The 21,834-nt window shown below is 36.4% G+C and overlaps 3 protein-coding genes across 5 annotated transcripts; 2 read left to right on the forward strand and 1 right to left on the reverse strand.

Moving 5' to 3' along the window:
• LOC109723753 lies at window positions 104-2,417 on the forward strand. Its single transcript, XM_020252229.1, has 4 exons — window positions 104-325; window positions 1,033-1,126; window positions 1,208-1,312; window positions 1,976-2,417. The coding sequence occupies exons 1-4, from the start codon at window positions 177-179 to the stop codon at window positions 2,243-2,245; spliced, it is 618 nt and encodes a 205-aa protein (XP_020107818.1). The 5' UTR covers window positions 104-176; the 3' UTR covers window positions 2,246-2,417.
• LOC109724488 (probable ADP-ribosylation factor GTPase-activating protein AGD14) lies at window positions 6,788-13,680 on the forward strand. 3 transcript variants are annotated; one of them, XM_020253334.1, is made up of 15 exons: window positions 6,788-7,256; window positions 7,356-7,417; window positions 8,370-8,457; window positions 8,539-8,600; window positions 8,698-8,794; window positions 8,953-9,396; window positions 9,841-9,904; window positions 10,295-10,371; window positions 10,515-10,637; window positions 10,751-10,891; window positions 10,973-11,083; window positions 11,837-11,914; window positions 12,676-12,805; window positions 12,887-12,932; window positions 13,051-13,680. In XM_020253334.1, the coding sequence occupies exons 1-15, from the start codon at window positions 7,158-7,160 to the stop codon at window positions 13,103-13,105; spliced, it is 1,677 nt and encodes a 558-aa protein (XP_020108923.1). In that variant the 5' UTR covers window positions 6,788-7,157; the 3' UTR covers window positions 13,106-13,680. The 3 variants fall into 3 exon arrangements, with proteins under 3 accessions (XP_020108923.1, XP_020108921.1, XP_020108922.1); XM_020253332.1 differs by having other exon boundaries at window positions 9,841-10,371; XM_020253333.1 differs by lacking the exon at window positions 7,356-7,417 and having other exon boundaries at window positions 7,144-7,256; window positions 9,841-10,371.
• On the reverse strand, window positions 14,060-14,976 carry LOC109724491 (chaperone protein DnaJ-like). Its single transcript, XM_020253336.1, has one exon. It carries the CDS (start codon window positions 14,891-14,893, stop codon window positions 14,270-14,272), a length of 624 nt encoding a protein of 207 aa, XP_020108925.1. The 5' UTR covers window positions 14,894-14,976; the 3' UTR covers window positions 14,060-14,269.

The following is a 21,834-nucleotide window of genomic DNA, read 5'->3' on the forward strand; positions in this document are numbered from 1 at the left end:
CATACCAGGTCCAGGCACTAATTTACGAACTGGATCATTATGGGCCCCAAATAAGTATTGGGCCACGTGTAGTATCGGCCCATAGGCCTCTCCATGTTCCCTTTCCCCTGTCCTCGACCCGAGCTCGCACCATCGATTAGGGCAAAAGTTGAGGTAGGGAGGAGAGGAGGTCTCTCATGGAGGAGACGCGCGAGGACGATGAGTCGAAAGGGGTCTCCGCCATGGACGTCGACCGAAGCTCGCGATCCGCGAAGCTCGTCGATCTCCTCCGGAGGTTTCTTGGTGTGCAACAGAGGCGTGCGGAAGCGTACGCGAAGCTTCGAAGGTATTACCAAGGGTCCATTTACGAGATCCCCATTGATTCAACTAGTAAGCGAGATAGGGTTTCTTTGTGGATCATTTTTAATAGTTTATGATTAAAATATGAATTAATAGGAGTGTATTGATCCTACTTTGCTATGATGTTGCTAATAAGTATAAATATGACTTGGTTGTGAATGCATTATGATTATTATGTGATAGAATGATTGAACTAAACTTTTGTTCAAATTATATTTAAATTGAGGAACTAGTACCAAAAATTTGCTAAATTTAATCTTCCTCTTTTAAGTAAGAATCACTATCTGCATAATTCCATTGTAAAGTCATGGACATAAGCATTATAAGTCATTGGGGATCATGAACAGGGTGAAAATATTTGCATTTGCGATGCAGAAGTTTGAGGGGGGAAGTGATTGAAGGGGATGTCCTCGACTGCAATCATGTTAATCTTCCATTAAACGCGTTGTCTTATTCTAAATTTATTGACTATTTAAACATCTTCGTCATTGCAACCTTGATTTAATCTTCTAACTTATTCTACTTTTATCTGTTATTGTTTAAGCTCGCATATTTCCTTTTGCGTAGCTTTGCTTAACTACTGTTCTCACGACATGTACGAAATAGATATCATTCTTGCGCCTCATTTGAAATAGCTTCCATTTGCTTTAACAAGAATGATTTTGAGCAGTAGATAAACCATTTTTTTTGCAGGGGATTCGCGGACTATATGACCAGTGGAGGGGAATTAGCCTATCAACAACTTTGTGGGGAAATCACCGCGGAATTTAACGATTGTTCGAAACAAGTTAGTCTACCTAGATTGCTCGAATATTTCTCTACGTTGTCATTTATTGCGCAGTACATGAGCTTAAGTTGTAATCTGCAGGTTCTTGAAATGGAATCACTTCTTCTGATGCCAGACCTATCTAGAGATGATCTTGCTAATTTACTGAAAGCTGTCCAAGCACAAGAGAAGCGGAAGTTGCATCTGGTAATCGATTCTTCTAACTCATTTTGGGCAATCTTGCAAGTATATTTTTCAAAACGACAAACGGTGTGAAGTAACTAATAGCAATCGAGTGCATACCTTTTGTGTTTATAGCCTTGAAGTGCCTAAAATTGTTAACTCGATGTGATGCGTGTTCTTAAAGCTTTTAGGTTAAACCCTGAAGTCTGTTTTCTTCTGAATGGAACTTAAGTCACCAGTATCTGTTCCCAAACAAAGTCCCTGGGTGTATAAATTTGCAAAGTATCTGCCATCACCTGACGTGTTTAATAAAAGGAAAAAGAGTGAACCGTTAGAAGTGATACCAAATAAGGCCTAAAAGTTTTTGCTAAAGCTGAGATTGTTACATTCTGCTGTTAACTTGAACCATCTTGTCAGATCCTTGATCAAATTTTTGCTCTGACGCACTGCTGTATGTACATATTTTATAAAGAATAAGACCTATTAGATTTTTCTTTTTTATTCTTTGTTGCATATCGCGCGAATGTGTACCAGCACATACTTCGTGGGGCCACCCCCACGATGCAATAAACTGCTACCTATTCCTGTTTTCCCGATATCTTGCTTTGCGAGATTTAAATATGTTGATTCGTCTTATTAAGTTTTTTCTTTTTCCCTTTTCTTGTTGCCCTTTATTCACCACAAAAGACGGCACAGATTCAGATCTTGAAGAAGGCCGGTCGTCCGTCGGAACGGCTAGTGAGTCATGAGCATTGCAGGTTCCACAAACCGACAGAGCACGAATGCGTGCACGTACGGGAGATAACGGAAGCTGCAGGCACAGAGGATGCTGAAGCTGATGCGGAGTACGACGGAGCCCTCAAGGAAGCCATTCGGGGCGTGCAAGAGGCGGTCACGAGTATAAACGAGCACATGGAGGAGGTTCGGTACGAGATCGAAGCCCTCGAATCAGAGTAGCCACACATAGATTTCGAAAACTGAATATAAAAGTGTTCAGGGAAAAACTTAGGTTGTTCTTCAGGGACTAATGGGAACATTACTATTTAGTTGCTTGTTGTAAAGGCTAAGGTGTTTTATTGTAAAAATGCTTTTTAAATTCCATTTTATCTTCAATAGATTTATCAGGAAAGAAATTTTAGTAATGCTTTCGATCTGCCCCGATGTTTACATTTTCCAACGTTCCAAATCTGTTGAAACGGGGAGATGCTGCAAAAGAATTTCATCAACAAAGCTTGGTGGCGAGATTTAAGTATAACAATTTAAAAAGTTTATACCAAATTTGTGACAAAATTAATTTGAGCTTCAAATTTTCACGTATTATGTTCAGAGACTAATGCAATCTATACAAATTTGTAATTTAAAAAATAAAAAAGCTCTAGCTTTTGAAAGGTAAAAACCATACCACAGTTACGCATATATCACTAAGAATCTATTTGGTTCATAATTTATAGTACTTCGATATTTTTTCATGTATTTTATTAAAGTTGTTTAAAGATAGTTGTAAAAGTTGTTAGTGAGGTGGTGAAATCATTAAATGATACCAGCTTATTACGAATTATGAGGTATACTTATTTTCATCCGTTTAGTTTCAAATTTGCCATTCCAAATGTAATATATACAAATATTTCAAGAATATTATATATCTTAAACCAAATAATCCGTAAAGGGCCATTTCGAATTGACGGCTTTGCAATGCTATTAAGTAAAATATCGTTGGGACACAAGCATTATTGTATGTTCTTTCGTTTTTCGACTGCACCATAAAATATATATTGATAATGTGATATCACGTATAAAAATAGACATTATATTTTCTTCTTTTTTTTTTTAGAGTAGGTAGCACGCTACCCGCTTTATTTATTTCATTTAGAAATAAATTTAGTTAGAAATGTGAATCAATTAGGATTCGAACTTAGGTCTCGAATATCAACCACAGGTCTCGAATATCGACCATCAAGTTTTTTACCACTTGCTTTAGAGACGGTCGGTATAGACGTGATATTTTCATTCATGTTTTTTTACTGCACATAATGCTATCTCCTCCCGTTGCAAACTAAGCCTAACAGCCCCCCTCTCTCTCTCTCTCTCTCTCTCTCTCTCTCACTACTTAAGAGAAAAAAGGGTTGTTTTCTCATTTCTTTCCTCAGTTGTTGCCAAATAGGAGAGTCCTAATTCCCTGTATCCAAAGCTTCCCAACAGTAAGGATTTAAGCACCGCGACACAAAATCGTGTTGAAAATTTATCGGCACAGTACGGTACGGTACAGTGTGTATCGAATTGTGCCAATGCGTGCTGGTAAAAAAAAAAATCATGTGTGTCAACATGTAATAATATGAAATATTTATTTTTTTTGGCAACAAAATATTCTAATTATTTATATATATTTTTATTAAATATTTTGAACTTAATTAAAAAAATTACTTACTAATTTAAAGAATAAAAAATTTTGAGCCGTGCCATCGATACGAAAACTATATCTAGCCGATATCTTATTGATATAATACGATGCGCTAAATACGATCTGTATCGATGGACACTTAAGTCCTTGCCAAGTAGTCAAGCATCATGCCATTTCTTTATGGCTCAGCGAATTCCAGATAATTAAGTTCTAATTTAAAGAGTTATAAACCTTCTCCAGAAAAACAATAAATTAATAATATCCAAAACCTGTTACTTCCAGCAAAAACGTGGCCAATTAGCCATCGCCAAGCTGTTCCAAAGCAAGACAAAAATAAATGCTTGTGATGGACAGCAAGACAGAAAAAAAAAAAAAAATTAAAAAGAGAACCCCGGCAAGAGTCCCTTTAAATTGGGCATGATTATCCTGCTGGCATTAAATAGACTTTGTAATTACTCAGATCATGATATTAAAGACACATAATATCATATATTTATATATATATATGCATAACAATTTAATATCAACACATCGAAGATCACCGTGCCGTGGAAAAGTAAAGTTCTTTGTTGCGTTTCTTTCTATTCTGTAGTTGATCACGACGTCGTTAAATTTTTAGCCGATTCTAGAATCCGCATAACACTGATTATCCGAGTGTTAATTTGATTAGAGTTAAATATATTAATTAAAACAGGAAAGCAGGGTATTATGAACTCGATTAATTAAGATATCCCCTGATCACTTTTACCTTTTACTTCACTCAAAAAACTATTGCAATTGCTCTCTCTTTTATTACGGACCAGTAAAATCACTCAAGTAGAATAGAGGCCATTTGGATTTCCATGTGAGATGGCGCATTTAATGTAACTTGGCCCAGTGGAATAAATAAAGGTAATGTGAGATGGCATGGTTGTTCAACAACAAGAAGGTGAACATTGGGGGACAAAAATATATGAAAAAATAGAGTTGGTTTATGTATCTCTCCAATCGAGATGTGATAATAATGTTCTAGTTCGTTTGGGGTTGGTTGATCAACTGTGAAATCTAACTGAGGATCTGCCCATATGGTGTTCACCAACTACGTGCTAAATCGAATATTATTTTTCATGCGCGTATACATCGCACGAATTTCTCAGCATCGAATTGCATGAAACATTTATTTGCAGCATTCGAGAGTCTTATTTTATTATTTAGATTCTGATTTTGAGTTTCGCTGTAGCAAAAAATGAATGATTTTTTATGATCTATAAGGAGCTTCTACACAATAAAAAATTGATTTATAGGATTCAAATGAATAATGTTTTTATCCTCTATTGCTGCATTTTAAATTTTCAAATAAAATAAGTACAAAGGTATATATATATAGAGAGTCCGGCTACTATGCTATTAATAGCACGAAGTACTTGGTGCTACCAAGTTTTCCACCGTTAGATATACCATTTTGATCATTTTCACCCGTTAGATCATACTACTCAACCAACCACCCACTCAATCCTAGGGGACCCACATCATTCTAACCACACATCTCTTAATTCAATGGCCAAAAACTTGGTAGCACCAATGACTTGGTGCTATTAATAGCATAGTAGCCTAGTTCTCTCTCTCTCTCTCTCTCTCTCTATATATATATATATATAGAGTGAGGTTACTATGCTATCGGAAGCATGGAGCCTTCCGTGCTTCCAGCTCNGAGTTGGTTTATGTATCTCTCCAATCGAGATGTGATAATAATGTTCTAGTTCGTTTGGGGTTGGTTGATCAACTGTGAAATCTAACTGAGGATCTGCCCATATGGTGTTCACCAACTACGGGCTAAATCGAATATCATTTATCGAATATTATTTTTCATGCGCGTACATCGCACGAATTTCTCAGCATCGAATTGCATGAAACATTTATGTGCAGCATTCGAGAGTCTTATTTTATTATTTAGATTCTGATTTTGAGTTTCGCTGTAGCAAAAAATGAATGATTTTTTATGATCTATGGGGAGCTTCTACACAATAAAAAATTGATTTATAGGATTCAAATGAATAATGTTTTTATCCTCTATTGCTGCATTTTAAAATTTCAAATAAAATAAGTACAAAGGTATATATATATATATATATATATATATATATATATATATATATATATATATATATATATATATATATATATATATATATATATATATATATATATATATATATATATAGTCTTATGTACTTTCAAAAGTACGGAGACTTCCGTACTTGTAAGTTATTTTCGATGATAGAAAATCCAATTCGACGATCGGCTCCGTTAAGTATAATTTACTATATTGCAACTATTTAGAAACCAAAATTTATAATTTTTTTAACATCATTTACCAAACGATCAGAAGATCTAAAAAATGACTATTTAACGGCTGATGTGTCACGTTTTTAAGTTAATGTGTAGAAGTATCCAAATTAGATGAAAATTTAATAGAAAATTATACTTAACATCAAAGCAAGATTCAATACTTCTGATTTAAAATTTAAGCCTTTATCACTATTTTTTTATGAGATTTTCATTTTCAGCTGTTCATTTTGAGGCTACTCGTTTACTAAACAAACGAAGTCAAAAAATTATAAAATTTGGTTTCTAGGTAGTTCTAATAACGTAGATTATGTCTAACGGAACCGATCGCCGAATCGGATATCCCATTATTGAAAACAACTTACAAGCACGGAGGCTTTCGTACTTTCGAAAGCATAGGATCCTAGCTATATANCTCTCTCTCTCTATATATATATATATATATATATATATATATATATATAATTAAGAAAACCACAAAAGAAAACAAAAACTTAAATTGCCATGCAGAGACTGAAGGGCCAATTTTACTGCACTAGTCTTTTATCTTTTTTTTTCTTTTTTTTTTGTCTCTAAAAGTTAATTTTTTACTTTTTATTATATTTGTAAAAAAGGTCAAAATGTGTGAAAACCCCCTCAAGCTATAGATAAATTTGAAATCGAACGAATCGAACTCTAAAAAGTTGAGGAAGCTCTTGTCCAATAGTTGAGGGGGTCTCTGTACATTTTCATTTTTATTTATTTTTTCCTTAAAACTCTCACTACATTTTTTGAAACTGCACAAACGAAAGCGTGTTTCATTTTTAGTCTCTCTCTCTCTCTCTCTCTCTCTCTCTCTCTCTCTCGCGTTTAAACAAAAAATCTCTTCCGTATTACACCGTAACCAAAATCCGTGTACACTCCGAGCTATTCAAGATTTGCACTCGCATGTGCTCCTTCTAGGGTTCTCCATAGTACCATTCCCCTCTCCTCCTCCAAACCCTACTTCGAAACCACTAAGAATCCTAGATTTGAAGCGGAACAACCCCCTCATCGCACGAATCCGAGGTCGAAACCCTAGCTTCGGCCCCGGATCGATCGAAATCGGAGAAAAGTAGCTTCGATCCACCGTAAAGGCGCGATCTTTGGGTCCGCTTGTAGAGGAAGATGAGTAGTAGTAAGAAGGCGGAGGAGAGGAACGAGAAGATCATCAGGGGACTCTTGAAGCTCCCACCAAATAGGAAATGCATCAATTGCAACAGCTCGGTAATTGGTTTTTGCAGTTGTTTTCTTTTGATTTTTTTTTTTTGGTGTTTTTTAGCTTTTTTTTTTTTGGTTTACTTAAATTGTTTGAGAATTATGCAGGGTCCTCAGTATGTTTGCACAAGCTTCTGGACGTTCATATGTTTGACATGTAGCGGCGTACAGTGAGTAGTCGATGATCCGTGGGTTTATGGACTTATGGACTTAATTAGAAGTGATTTGATTTGAGTCCTCAATGAGTGGTAGTGGTAGTAGGAATAGTAGTTTCTATTTTAATTTTGTGCTCTATAAGATCAAATATGGTTTTTTTTTTTTGTAATTGTGTTTATAGAACTGAATTTTTCAGATAATTTGTTGTTTTTATGAACTGTTGATATTTATGGTGCTCTCCGTGGGGTTGCTCTTGATTCCATTGGATTGATGAATTCACTGATCCTTAAAATTTTATTTTTGTTTTAGTATTCTTCAAAAATTTTGAGTGTTGAAATTAGAAACATAACATTTTCAGAATGTTGCAACATTGCTTTTTTTTTTTTTTTTTTTTTTTTCTAACTAATAGCTTATGTTTCATTTAAATCTGATATTGATGCAATTGTTACGATAAGGAGTCTAATGGTTCCTGCTGTTTTTCTTTCCTTGTTTTAATTGGAGTGCCAATGGCCTAAACACAACATTTCTGCGGCGTTGTGGTATCTCACATGCTTTTCATTTTCCAGGCCTCCGAGTATCCACTTCTTTCTTTTTATCATCCTGTTTCCTCAGTGACCTTAAAGTCATGCTTATTTTTTTGAGAGATAAAAGTCATGCTTATTACTTTTCAAACGGTATCATTCTAGGAAATTGCATACTTTTTTGATGAACTAAAAGCTGTTTAAGATACACTAGCTTTTGAGTGATCTGCTGTTCTGTTAACGTAGTGCACTTACCTTCTTTTGTACTATCACGGTGTAATTTAAACTGACAACTTTTCTTCACAAAAAGGAAAAAAAAAGAAGAAGAGATTGGAATGTATCAAACTCATGCTTCTTTTTCCAATTATTACTTAATGACCATTGAGTCAGCGCATCCATGTTTGCATTATTTGGTTCTGATGTACTTGTGGTTTTCACCATACAGTCGTGAGTTTTCTCACCGTGTGAAGTCAGTGTCATTGTCCACATTCACCAATCAAGAAGTTGAGGCTCTTCAAAGGGGTGGTAATCAGGTAAACTTATCTAGTACGTTAATTCTCAATAAAAATGACTCTTTCAGGTTCTTATCTTAAAGTATTGAACTAAATTTGCAGCGAGCTAGAGAAATATTTTTGAAAGATTGGGACTCACAGCAAATGAGATTGCCTGATAGCAGGTGAATGATAAATCACCTCCTATTTAATGATTTTTTGCGCTGTTATTTTGTTTGTTATATTTACACAATCCTTTTGACATAAGTTGCGTGATTGCAGCAAAATTGACAAACTTAGAGAATTCATAAAAAATGTTTATGTGGATAAGAAATACGCTGGAGGGAGATCCACCGATAAGCCTCCTAGAGACACGCAGGTAACTTTTATTACATAAGCACTTGTTTTATAGTTATTATAATGTCTCTTCATGGTTGTATCGTGAATGATTTGGACCTCTAGCTTCGTATAGTAGTATGCTCGTAACACAAGAATTGTATTTGTATTGCCGGCTAAAAGGTCACATACACTTTGCAGAATCATAGGAACCATGAAGAACATAGGAGAGCAAGTTCCTACCATTCTTACTCTCAGAGCCCACCGTATGAGTATCAATATGAAGAAAGACGCTATGGAAAGCAAACTGGAATGCTGAGTAGGAAGCCTGGTTCAGATCGTGGCAATTATGAAGGGAAGATCTCCAGCTTTATATGCAGTCCGGGAAGTCAGCGAGATCAAAATTATGAGGACCGATTTGCCAATGAGAGTTGTGGGTCAAGGAACTCGGACTACTCGGTCTCAAGCTGTGGCGATCCATTTAGAGTTGATGCTCAGTCACCTAATTTTCAGGAAGCTGGGTATAGCAGCCCTCCTTCACAGCCAGTAAGGGATATCCTGATTGACAATGCTAGGCCTCACACCACAATTTCATACTCCCAATCAACTGTCAAAAGCGAGTCAAATGGTATTCACCGTTCACAGGTGGGTGACACAAATCTTCTTGTTTTTCGTATACTTATTTTTTGGGGGAGTTGCATCACGTCCCTAACCTTTTTAGGACATTTCTGTTTGGTTCCCAACCCTTTAATTGTTACTATTGAATTTCCTGCAATCTTGCCCTTTACTTATTTTGTCAGTTAAATTGGTTGAAATGCTCACACAATCATCACTCATGTGAAGCCTACAAGTTGCTAACATGGCACATGGATGACAATTTTGTGGGTATTTCTGTCTAGTTTGGTGAGATTCAACCGAAAGGGTCATTTTGCAATAAAATCAAATTTGTAGCAATTGAAATATTGGAGACCCATCTGAAACCAGGTTAAAACTATGGGTCTTTTGGCAATCTATTCCTATAGTTTTTCTTTTTTGAAGCTGCTGAGCAACAATTGAAAATGCTTAATGAGTTCCCATTTCTTTCTTCAGAGAACTGCGTCATCAGGAAGCTTTGGATCTTTCGACTCTACATCTCCAAAGTCAGCAAATTCAGGTAGCTTATTTGATACGGCCCTTGAGCCTGAGCATGCTTCTGTAACCCAGAAAAACGAGAGTTCTGCTGCGTCTCTTTCCTTTCCTAAGTTACCTTCTGCTGCCGATGCTACAAGTCAGGATCTCTTTAATCCATCAGTCGTGAAACAGCCACTCGGTCCCTCAGATCCACCTGTGGATTTGTTTGCCAATATCAACTCTCATCCTTCGTCTACCCTTTCTGTTGAAAATTTGGGATGGGCTACATTTGACTCACCTCCAAAAGTACCTACTTCGGAAGTTAATAAGCCTCTACCTTCTACTCTTCCTTCTCCGGAAGAGAAACCTAAGGGGAATGGTAGTTTGTTTCCAAAAATGCCAAATAATTCGCCATGGTTTTCTGCAACTGTAGCTCATGATCCTTTTCCCGGTCTATCTAATGGGGGATCTCATGAAGTCAAAGGATCCACCGAAACAACTAATGCTGAGGTGAGAAACCTCTGAAGTAGTTAGTTTTAGCTTTTGATTTGGTTCCTGCTTTGCTAATCGTGTTTTTGTAACTTTACTGTGAAATTACCCTTTTAATATAACTATTTACAAGTGATCATCTAATAATAGTTGTGGTTTTGCAGTCCTGGAAGGCTTTTGATGATACTAGTGTGGGCGGTCTAACCACTTTTCCTGGGACTCTCCCACAGACCCTTTCTGGTCCTCATGATGATAAATTATCTGATAATACAAATTACAATTCTCAGGTGAGAAATCTTTTAATCAGAGTAAACAAGTCATGGTTATTTTTGACCACGCAAGTTTTGTTACTTATTGTGCCAAGCTTCTAATATTATCTTGTGCTAATTTGTTTTCTTAGTCTTGGAATACTTTTGATGATCTTGGCAAGAGCATTCCTCAGAATTTGTCTTGGACTCTCCCACATGTTAGTGAAATACAAACTTCTGTCAGCATGCCTCAAGCGACAAATAATCCCTTTACCGGCAATAACGTTGCAGAAGTACAACTCCTTATTCTTGCTGTCATACTTAGTATGCATAGTTTCTCTCCATTTCTATCTTATTGTTTGTATCATTTGCAGGTGTCTTCTAAGGATGCATTCCAAAAATTATCTTTAGATCAATTTGCTGCTTTTAGCGCACCCTTTGATGTTGTAGGTGATTCATTTCCTTCATCTGCAGTTCCTTCAGTGGTAGGCACTCCAAGATTTGCTACTTTATGTCAGGCTTAATTTTCTCTTAGCTTGTTTAGATGCTTATCCTTGTTCATGTCAGTAAGCATTGTGCAATCTTGTTGCGATAATTCTGTTGTTTTTTTAAAAAACTTGGATCAAGACAATATTCTTTGTGAATTAATGATGAATTCTGATAGAATACAAACAGCATCCATGTCTCTGACAGGAGAGGTAGATCACATTTGACAGCGATGGCATACTTTGTTAGTCACCTATATAATAAGCTATTATGCACCTTCCCTCGTGTTCTCTGCCTGTTTAAGTTGTCGGACAAAAGGCTCTATTTATTCATCTGGTCATTCAATCTGAAAGCTTTAAATCCTTGTAGAAACCTAGTGGTGATTCATTGAGAATGCTCATGTAGAACCCTAGTGGCGATCCACTGAGAATGAACATTATGCTGTAAAAGATCATATCTTTACGTACCCAAAATCCAAAGCATGATTCCTAATGTTACAGTAGGGAAGTAATGATGACCTTTAAAATCCTTATACGAAATAGCTACAACTTTTTCAAGCTGTAATGGTATAATCTATTAAAAAAATAGTAATAGCCTTCTTCTCTATTATATTGAAGTCAAATGCCGCTCTGTAATCAGAAATGACTAGGCTATTTAGGCTGTGCACGGGGAGTTGTATAAAGCAATAAATAGCAGCCAGAGTGTCAGTACTATTAAGCTTCTCTCACAAGTTCTATTCTTATGCTTTACAGGCAGGGAGCACTCGAGAACAAAAGTCAACTAATCCATTCGATCTTCCATTTGACTCGGACTTGGAAGCTGATAATATGGTATGTGATTTATATCTTTATGATGCTTCTAGGGGTTTTATGGTTTCTAGCCATTCGGACAGGATAGAATTCTGCAAGGGACGAAAGCTCATGAATCCTAAATACCACAGGCCTACATAAACATGGACGATCAAGAGAAGACTAAAAAATTGACCTCAAAATACAGGAATCAAGTCTACAAATGCCAAAATCAGTAACTATAAGGATTTGAACCTACTTCAGTAGGAAGCAAAATGTAGAATACTGAATTTCAAGACCCTTGTAGAAAATTTAGCCTTCTTTTGAAGAGGTTTTGTAGATGATTATTTGGGATAGTATGAGTCAGTAATTTTCGATAGTACAATGAGTGGGAAAGGAAAGGAATCAGATAAAGAGGCCAGTATTGGTCTTTTAGCTTCTCATTTCTGCATAATTTGAAATTCCTAGTGTCAGTATTTGGAACCCTAGATGACTCTATTCCAACCTTTGTATGCTCTTAAATACACCTATCTGCATTCTTAATGCAAACCGAAATTATCGTCAGGTTTTCGGTAATAAATGAATTACATCAGATCCTATGCTCGGATTCATATTGTTTTTGTGAGACAAGGATTCGTAGATGAACCTATGAGCTAGAGGATCCAGTATTTAGGATTCAACACAGATTTTTTTTGGCAGGTTTTTATGGGTGATAGGTTATTAGGATCCATTATGCCTTTATGATTTGTAGCTTTTAATGTCTCCATCTGTGAGTACAGCTAAGATAAGACTTTCTTTAACAGTTTATGGATATGAGCTCATTGAAAGAAGCATTGCCGGATCCTGAGTTGCCTGCTGCTTTCCTCGATAATCTATCTGAAACATGGTTTCCCCATAACTCGATCACAACTTATATTCCATCTGTACCTCAAGGTGAGTTTTGGATGACGAAATGAAATAAATCTCAGGAGACTCATCATTCTATTAATGTAAGTTGATTCCTCCTATTTTTAGGTGGACTAGCATACCTTGCAGGGCCGGTTTCTGGCGCCCAATTGCCGTAAGTTACTTCGACCATATTTACATATATGGGTGTTTTTGCTGACTCCGAATTATTTTAATTAAGTAATGTAGTTTTGTCCTTTTAAATGGTGTTTGCTTAAATTGTCATATTGCAGGAACATAACTTCACAGGCCGCTGTGGCATCTCTCGGTGGGAATCCTTTTGCCTAGGAAGTAGCAGATTTAAGGATAATCTCTGAGGGCACCTAGTTGATATTGGGATTTGATTAATCTGGAGATCCAATTATTATAACCAACTTGGAAAGAGTGAAAGCGAATCGCTTTGGACACCTGCGGCTCCTTTTCTATTGATGCCAATATATTGCAAGCTTGGTTACAAAGTTTCTCATGAGGGCAATTCACATTACCTGCGGAAACTATCTGCTTTTTATTCACTCTACGTCAACGGAGTGCTAACGCAGATAAATGTATCAGCAAGAGTGGTTTGTCGACTGAAGACTCTGGATGATGCCGCAACCAGCCCTAGGCAACTATTATAGATTCTTGCTTTTTATTTAATTTGGCTCGGTAAACAGTATTTCAGATTATTTGTAAGATAATTGCAGTTAGATGGACACTTAATTCTCGCATATTCGGAGAGCATTTTCTTCTGATGGTATGTTTGTTTTCTGTAAACCTAAACCTCTGCTATGTCGACTTCATGCTATATGTTTTGAATTGCTAAACTCTGGTAAGAACCTTGGAAACCTAGATTAATATGATGGACTCTGCAATGTTGGCGAGAACCGCCGTGGTTCTTCTTTGTGTGTTAATGTCATTAAGTTGGTTTGGCTCAGCCGCGGTGTTGCCTACTTGAGGAAGCTGGAAAGGCAGAATTGGACGGTTGTGTTGTGTGCGGAATTGCACGTGCACCTGCACATTCCCGACGGGCTGCTGTGGTTGTGGTTTGCGAAAGCTGCGTGCAAGGTGGCTGCAATACATCAATCTATCCTTAGCGTCTACTCTCTCGTAACCAACCATGTATGTGGAATGATGGTGATATAAATTGTAAGTTGTTAGAAGCGTTGTGTGCATTTTGTGATTCTGTCCTGTTTCTGCAGCTTCACCTTTGATCTGTTTTGAGGTTGGAAACTCAGCCTTGCTTGTGATGATTCAGATATTAAATCCTCACTAAGTTAAAGTGTGTTCATATGTACATCATAGAAGCTACATAATCTGTACAGTGTACACTACCCATCAGAATATAATAAAACATCCACCACCAACAACTATTCCTCCATCCTAGCCGTCGAAAAGAGATTAAATACATCAAAAATATCCAAATTAATCGCAAGTAATAAAAATAATATAAAAAGAGAATCATAAGGGTAGCGATTAATCAGAGGGCTGAGCCTGAGATCGATCGCGATCGCGAGCCCTCCTGACCCTGCTCCCCCACGTCTCCTCCCCTCCCCGCTCCGTCGCCGCCCTTCTCCCGAGCCCCTCCAACTGCGCCTCCCAATCCCCAAACCCTCCGCCGCCGCCGCTGCGCCCGCGCCTCCTGCGGAGGGCGACGCCGCCGCCCACGGCCGCGGCCCAGCTCTCGGGCGCGACCCCGGCGCGGAGGGCGAGGTCGTAGTCCTCGCGGAGCGCGGGGTCGGAGAGCACCTCGTAGGCCTCGCGCGCGCGCATGAAGCGCTCGGCGAAGGCTCCCCTGTCCCCGTCGCTCCGGCACGCGTCCGGGTGCCACCGCCGCGCCGCCCGCCGGTACGCCGCCTTGATCTCCTCCGGCCCCGCCGTCTCCTCCACCGCCAGCAACTCGTACATCGTCCCCGCCGCCATCACCCGGCCCCTTCGGATCGGCCTCGGCCCCAAGGGTTTGGGGAGGAGGGGCAAGGACACGGCAGTGGAGCGAAGAAGGGTCGGGGGAGAGAGTTGAAGCATTTTGATTACGGAATTAGTGTGTGTGGTTTGAGATCGGTTTGGTTTGAGCTTGGTGTTTATAAATGGTAAATACATACATTTATATATATATATAGAGAGAGAGAGAGAGAGAGAGAGAGAGAGAGAGAGAGAGAGGTTTGGATTTGGGGGATTGGGTGGATGGAGGTGGTTTCTAGTTTCTAGAAGGAGACGAGGAAGCGGGGTGGGGGGAAAAAGTAAACGGGGCGGATAAGAATCCGAGAACGAGTTAAGGAAAGTGTCGGGATCGAGTTCGCAAGCGTCAAACCCACGGAAGAGAAGAGCTCTCTCTCTCTCTCTCTCTCTCGCGCTGACGCAGCGGGTGAGCGGACCCGCGTATTGCGTCGCCCGCAGGTTCGGAAGCAGCCCAAATTGTTTTGTCCCCGCGACCACGACCTTCCACTTTCATCGCCCTTGCCACGTCATCACCAATTATTAGTCAAATTAAATTAATAAATAAATAATGTTTTAAGATTATATATATATATATATATATATATATATATATAAATAAAGAGAGAGAGAGAGAGAGATGAGCTATAATACTATCGATAGCAAACGGGCTCCGTTGCCACCCATTTGTTTTTTATGATGGAGCCTCCAAATCGACGATCGGCACCGTTGAACATCGATCATCCACTTGAAGTGTTTAGAAATCAAATTTTAAATCTTTTCGACATTATTTGCCTAATGATCAAAGGATTTCAAATTTTGTAATTTTAATGGTCGATATAAGTGTTTTCTCGTTTAACGGCGTAAAAATATCCAAATCAATTAAATTTTTGTTCGAAAATTTTTAAACTATTTAAAACAAAATCTATACTCTTGATTTTGATTACAAAACTCTTAGCATCATTTTTTGAAGAATATTCATTTTCAACCGTTCATTTTTGTGTCCACTTGATGTATAAGAGAACAATATCGAAATAATGAAATTTGATTTCTAAATATTTTCAAGTGGTATAGATCATGTTCAACGTGTTCGATCGTCGATTTGGAGGCTCCATCATCGAAAACAAATCGTGGCAACAGAGCCCGTTTGCTATCGATAGTATTCTAGCTTAACTCTCTCTCTCTCTCTCTCTCTCTCTATATATATATATATATATATATATATATGAATTCTCCTGCCTAGACTTTCAATTTGAGTTTCAAAAAGCGAACTCTTTTATCACATGCATTGTATTCCATTCTATATCATGTCATAGATGAGCTCTGTCATCAAGTACACTTGGAAACATTTAATGACCAAATGTGTTCCCTCACTCTGAGTCGCAATCACCACCAAGCGTACTCAGATTCCACACGAATTCTCAACGCCTAACATTCTGCTTGCTAGTTCCGGCTTTACCACAACCTTCACCATTCCTACATGCGGAACCCATGCCATCTATCCATTGGATGCTTGTATGCTATTCCGAGCCTCCAACTCTGTCACCGCTTTTCTCAAAGCTAGCCCTCTCGCCTCACTCCACGAGTCAAGATTCCAATCTCGATACAATGCATATGGTAAAAGAGTTCGCTTCGCGAAGTTTAAGTTGGAAGTCTAGACAAATGAATCTATGGTGTGTGTATATATAGTGTGGTGCTGGGCTTTTTTTGCAAATAGCCCCATAACAAATTTTATTTTCGAAAATAGCCCTGTGTAAAAATTATTTGCAATAATGGCCCTGGCCCCGCCCCGTCAGCGCCACGTCAGCGCCACGCGGGCGGGGCTGGGCCAATTGTATAAGTTGAACACGGTGAACCATTCACCGTGTTCAATACAAGATTTTTGTATTGGACACAGTGAATGGTTCACCGTGTCCAATACAAATACATCCGACTTAGCCAAAAATGGCTAAGTTGTGGGTGTTTGTATTGGACACGGTGAATCATTCACCGTGTCCAATTATTTGTAGGACACGGTGAATGATTCACCATGTCCAATACAAATATATTCCACTTAGCCATTTTGTATTGGACACGGTGAACCATTCACCGTGTCCAATACAAAAATTTTGTATTGAACACGGTGAATGGTCCACCGTGTTCAATATAAAAATTTTGTATTGAACACGGTGAATGGTCCACCGTGTTCAATATAAACACTTGGCCCAGCCCCGCCCGCGTGGCGCTGATGTGGCGTTGACGGGGCGGGGTCAGGGCCATTTTTGCAAATAATTTTTACACAGGGCCAATTTTAAAAAAAAATTGTCAGGGGGCTATTTGCAAAAAAACTCCTGTGGTGCTACTATGTTATCAGAAATATAGAGAATTTGATGCTTTTAACTTTTTCACCCATGGATTAAGAATTGTACCGTTGAGATTACTGCGGTTCCCTCTAGAGTTGAGTAGTATCTCTAGGATTGAATGGCCCCCATAGGATAATAGTATTAGTTTAAAAGTTAGAAATAATCAAATGAGCTGATATAAGGGCCAAAAAGTTGAAAGCACCATATCCTTCGTGCTTTCGATATAAAGCTTGAATTGAGCGATATATAGGCAATTGTCCTAACAATAATAAATAATATTAAACTAGATTTTGGAAAAAAAATTGGGAATATCCTTTTAACTTGAATTTATTTATAGAGTATAGTTACATTTCTGTCACAATATTACTTTTATACATTATTTATAGTATGGATTTTTTTTTTTTATTAGTTTGCATATACACTCAGAAAGTACCTTATAGATATTTCAAAGTTGATTTTTGTTATAATTGGACTCTAGTAATAATAACCGGTTGCGGAGTAAAATCACTCCTTTCACATAGGGGCATACAAGAAATCGAATGACAACTATTTTTTAAAGAGAAAGAAAGAAAGATTGCAATTTTTTTTATTTATTTTTATAATAAATAAATTTAACTAAAAAAATAAAATAATTAAATTTTGAACTTAAAATTTCGAATATTATATCAACCATTAAACTATAGTCCTGTGGTAGATGTCTTATAGGTAATAGTAACGGCAAGTTAATGTGGCCTTAAATGAGGCTCAAAGAGTAACTAAGTAATTTAACTTCGAGAGGCTAATAATCTATATATAAAGATATTGATAGCATCAAGCGCTTGGATAGAAATGTTAACGGGTCAGGTTTGGGTCGAGTTTTCAAAAATTCGAATTCGAATCCGAAAACTAAATTAAAATCCGAATTCGGACCCAAACCTGGCGGATTTTAAAAATCCATACATATATCCGAACCTGACCAAAAATCCGAAATCCGAATCCGAATCCGAAATAATGATTCTCTTTATCATATTTCAAAATATATTATAGTAAAATCAAAAATTTCAAAATAAAATTTTCAAAACACAATTAAATACAATATTAAAATATTCATGTCATACAATATCATTATTTGGATAAGAACATCACAAATTCAAATAGTTAAAGACGACACTACATTTTTTAAATATCTAATGCAATCTCTAGATATCAAAATGTTATATAATTTATTTGGGTTTGAGTTGGATTCGGGTTGGGTAAATACAAAATCTATATCCGTATTCATATTCGTTGGATTTTTATTTTCGATACCCATAACCGAATCCATATCCGTTTAGCTCAAGTAAGCCCGCCTCGTTCGGGTTTGGGTTTGGATAATATTTTGGGTATCAATACCCATTGACATCCCTATGTTTGGTGCTATTGAGTTTTCCGCCGTTAGATCTATCGCTTTTATTATTTTCATCTATTAAATCATAATTATTCAACCAACCACTCACTTAAACTTATGGACTATTACCTTTCTAACTGTATATCTCTTCATCTAAGAACTGAAAATCTAATATCACAAGCACTTAGTACTATTAATAGTATAATAGCCTACTTATATGTATATAAAGTGCAGTTAATTTTTCGCCGTTAGATTTATACCTTTGACCATTCTATTCGTTAGATCATACTATTCAACCAACCACCCATCCAATCCTAGGAAACCACTATAATCCTAACAACACATCTCTTCATCTAAGAGTCGAAAATCTAATATACTTATTAGTGGCTTGGTGGTATTAATAGTATTCTAGCCTAGTTTTACTTATATGTATATATATAAGTGAAAAGATCATTGCCCTTTGGGATCATGGTGGGCCCATTTATTAGGTTTCGATGTCCAACTCCTCTCTCTCTATTTATAGAAGGACATTTCATCTTCCCACTCAAATAGTTATGAAAGGCACTTTATTATGTCCATATATATATATATATATATATATATATAGAGAGAGAGAGAGAGAGAGAGAGAGAGAGAGAGAGAGAGAGAGTTGAGTTAGAATACTATCGATAGCAAACGGGCTTGTTGCCACCCATTTGTTTTTAATAATAGAGCTTGCAAATCGACGATCGGCACCGTTGAACATGATTTATACCACTTGAAGTGTTTAGAAATCAAATTTCATATCTTTTCGACATTATTTGCCTAATGATCAAAGGGTTTCAAAATTTGTAATTTTAATGGTCGATATGAGCCGTTTTCTCGTTTAACGGTGTAAAGATATCCAAATCAATTAAATTTTTGTTAGAAAATTTTTTAAACTATTTAAAACAAGATCTATACTCTTGATCTTGATTATGAGACTCCTATCATCATTTTTTAGAGAATATTCATTTTCAGCCGTTTATTTTTGTGTCCACTCGATAGATAAGAGAATAATATCGAAAATGTATGAAATTTGATTTATAAACACTCCAAGTGGTATAGATCATATTCAACGGTGTCGATCGTCGATTTAGAGGTTCCATCATCGAAAACAAATGGGTGGCAATAGAGCCCGTTTGCTATCGATAGTATTGTAGCTCAACTCTATATCTATATATCTCTCTCTCTCTCTATCTCTATATCTATATATATATATATATATATATATATATATATATATATACCGATGCACTTTTGTAGTTATGTTTCGATTATTCAATTCTATTTGCTTTACTGTGTAACGAATTCACGTGATGAAATATGTGCATGCCTCATTGGTGCATGAAAATCATTGAAAATATATGATTATTGATTAAGGAAGCATTTTAACAATGTATTATTAAAAGTTATAACAAAATGGATAATACCAAGCAGAATATTTTTTTTCTTTTTAATAAACCTTTGGGGGCTCAGAATTTGGATTTTGTTTTCCAATGTAATGCAAGGTTTATATTTTCTTTCAGTCTAATGTTACTCCAAATTGAAAACGAAACCAAATATACTCTGATCAGTGAGTAGGTCTTGTGTGCTATTAGGAGTATGGAATTCTCCGTGCTCCTAAGGCGTTTTCGATGATAAAGCTTCCGAATCGACGATCGGCTCCGTTAGACTTGATCTAGTATATTTAAAGTATTTAGAAAATAAATTTTGTGACTTTTCGATATCATTTACCTAACGATCGAAAGGGTTTAAAATCAACGGTTGAAAATAAAAATCTTATAAAAAGTGATGATATAGTATTAAAATTTTCGATCAAACATATTGATCTTGCTGTAAATAGTATAAAAAATTTTTTATCAAAATTTTATCTGATTTGAATACTTCTAAACCGTTAAACTTACAACTGGTATACATCAACCATTAAAAATTGTTGATTTTGAACCCTTTCGATCACTAGAAAAATGATACCGAAAAATTACAAAAATTATTTTCTAGATAGTTCAAATACGCTAGAACAAGTCTAACGGAGCCGATCGTCGACTCGGAAGCTCTATCATCGAAAACGGCTTAGCAGGACAGAAACCTCCATGCTCCTAATAGCAAACCAGACCTACTCCTAATAAATAATTAATTTTTCATAATTTTTAATGTTTTTTGATAATTAGAGATTCGAAAGCCAACCAAACGAGGATGATTTGAGTCGAGTGTAAGGTATCAGTATCGGCGAGTCTCGTGATGCCGCGAGCCCAGATGTTACCAGGAAGGCGTTAGACAAAGTGAGAACGTGTTGGTATCAGCAGTGCCTAATACTACTATCACGCAAAAATGAGTTGGGGTAAAAATATATAAAGATATGCTCTCGCGACAAACCCCAAACGCAGCCTAATAAAAGGACAATCGAGGCTTATATGGACTCACGCCTTCCGGCCCAATCAGGCCCACGATAAGCCCGGCCCGAAAAAGCAAAAGGAGAGTGGGCATTGCTACATATTTCTCTCTTTTAAGATTGCAAGAACATAATGAGTTTTACAATTATTTTATTAACGAAAAAATTTTAAGCATTTTTAAATTTTGCCAATCTTATATAATATAAAATTGAGTACTTTTAATCCAGCTATAGCTTTACATTGTTCATCGTAAATTGGGCGAGCTATCTTAAAATGTTTTCATTGCTATAAAAAGTTTAAAACCAAAATTTCCGTTTTAATTATTTTAGATAAATGTATATAACTTACTTAAGTTATAAACTAATTTGATTTGACTATCTAACATTTTAAAAATTTAATTTTAGTATTAAATAATTTAATAATTTTTCAAGTACATAATTTAAACTAATTATTTATTTTAATAAAAATACTAATTGACTCAAATCATTAATTAAAATGTTAAATTATAAAGTTAAAATTTTAAAAATTTTGATTTTCATATTAAAATTTAAAATTGATGATAGCCGAGATAAGTTATTTATATTTTTATAACCTAGCTGCTATATTCTTATGAGTACAATCGTGTTCGCACTCATAAGTTATTTTCGATTATTGTACTTTCGAATCAACGATTTATACCGTTAAGAATGATTTAGAGCATTCGAAACTTTTAAAAATCAAATTTCATAATTTTTTTGGCCTCATTTACCTTACAATCAAAAAATCTCAAAATTGATAACTTTTAACGGCTGGGATGGTATACGTGCTAATTTAATAGTGTAAAAAAATCAGAAGTGGTTGAATTTTTGATAGAAAATTCTATTTTACTATCTAAATAAAGATCAACAATCTTGATCTTAAATTGAAGAATTCGTGTGACGCCCCATTTTCCAGGGGTTATCCACCTAGGATTAGTATAGTCCTAGCATGCTTAACTCTCTTAATCTC

Source organism: Ananas comosus, linkage group 18, assembly GCF_001540865.1.
Source record: "Ananas comosus cultivar F153 linkage group 18, ASM154086v1, whole genome shotgun sequence".
In the NCBI taxonomy this organism is placed as follows: Eukaryota; Viridiplantae; Streptophyta; class Magnoliopsida; order Poales; family Bromeliaceae; genus Ananas; species Ananas comosus.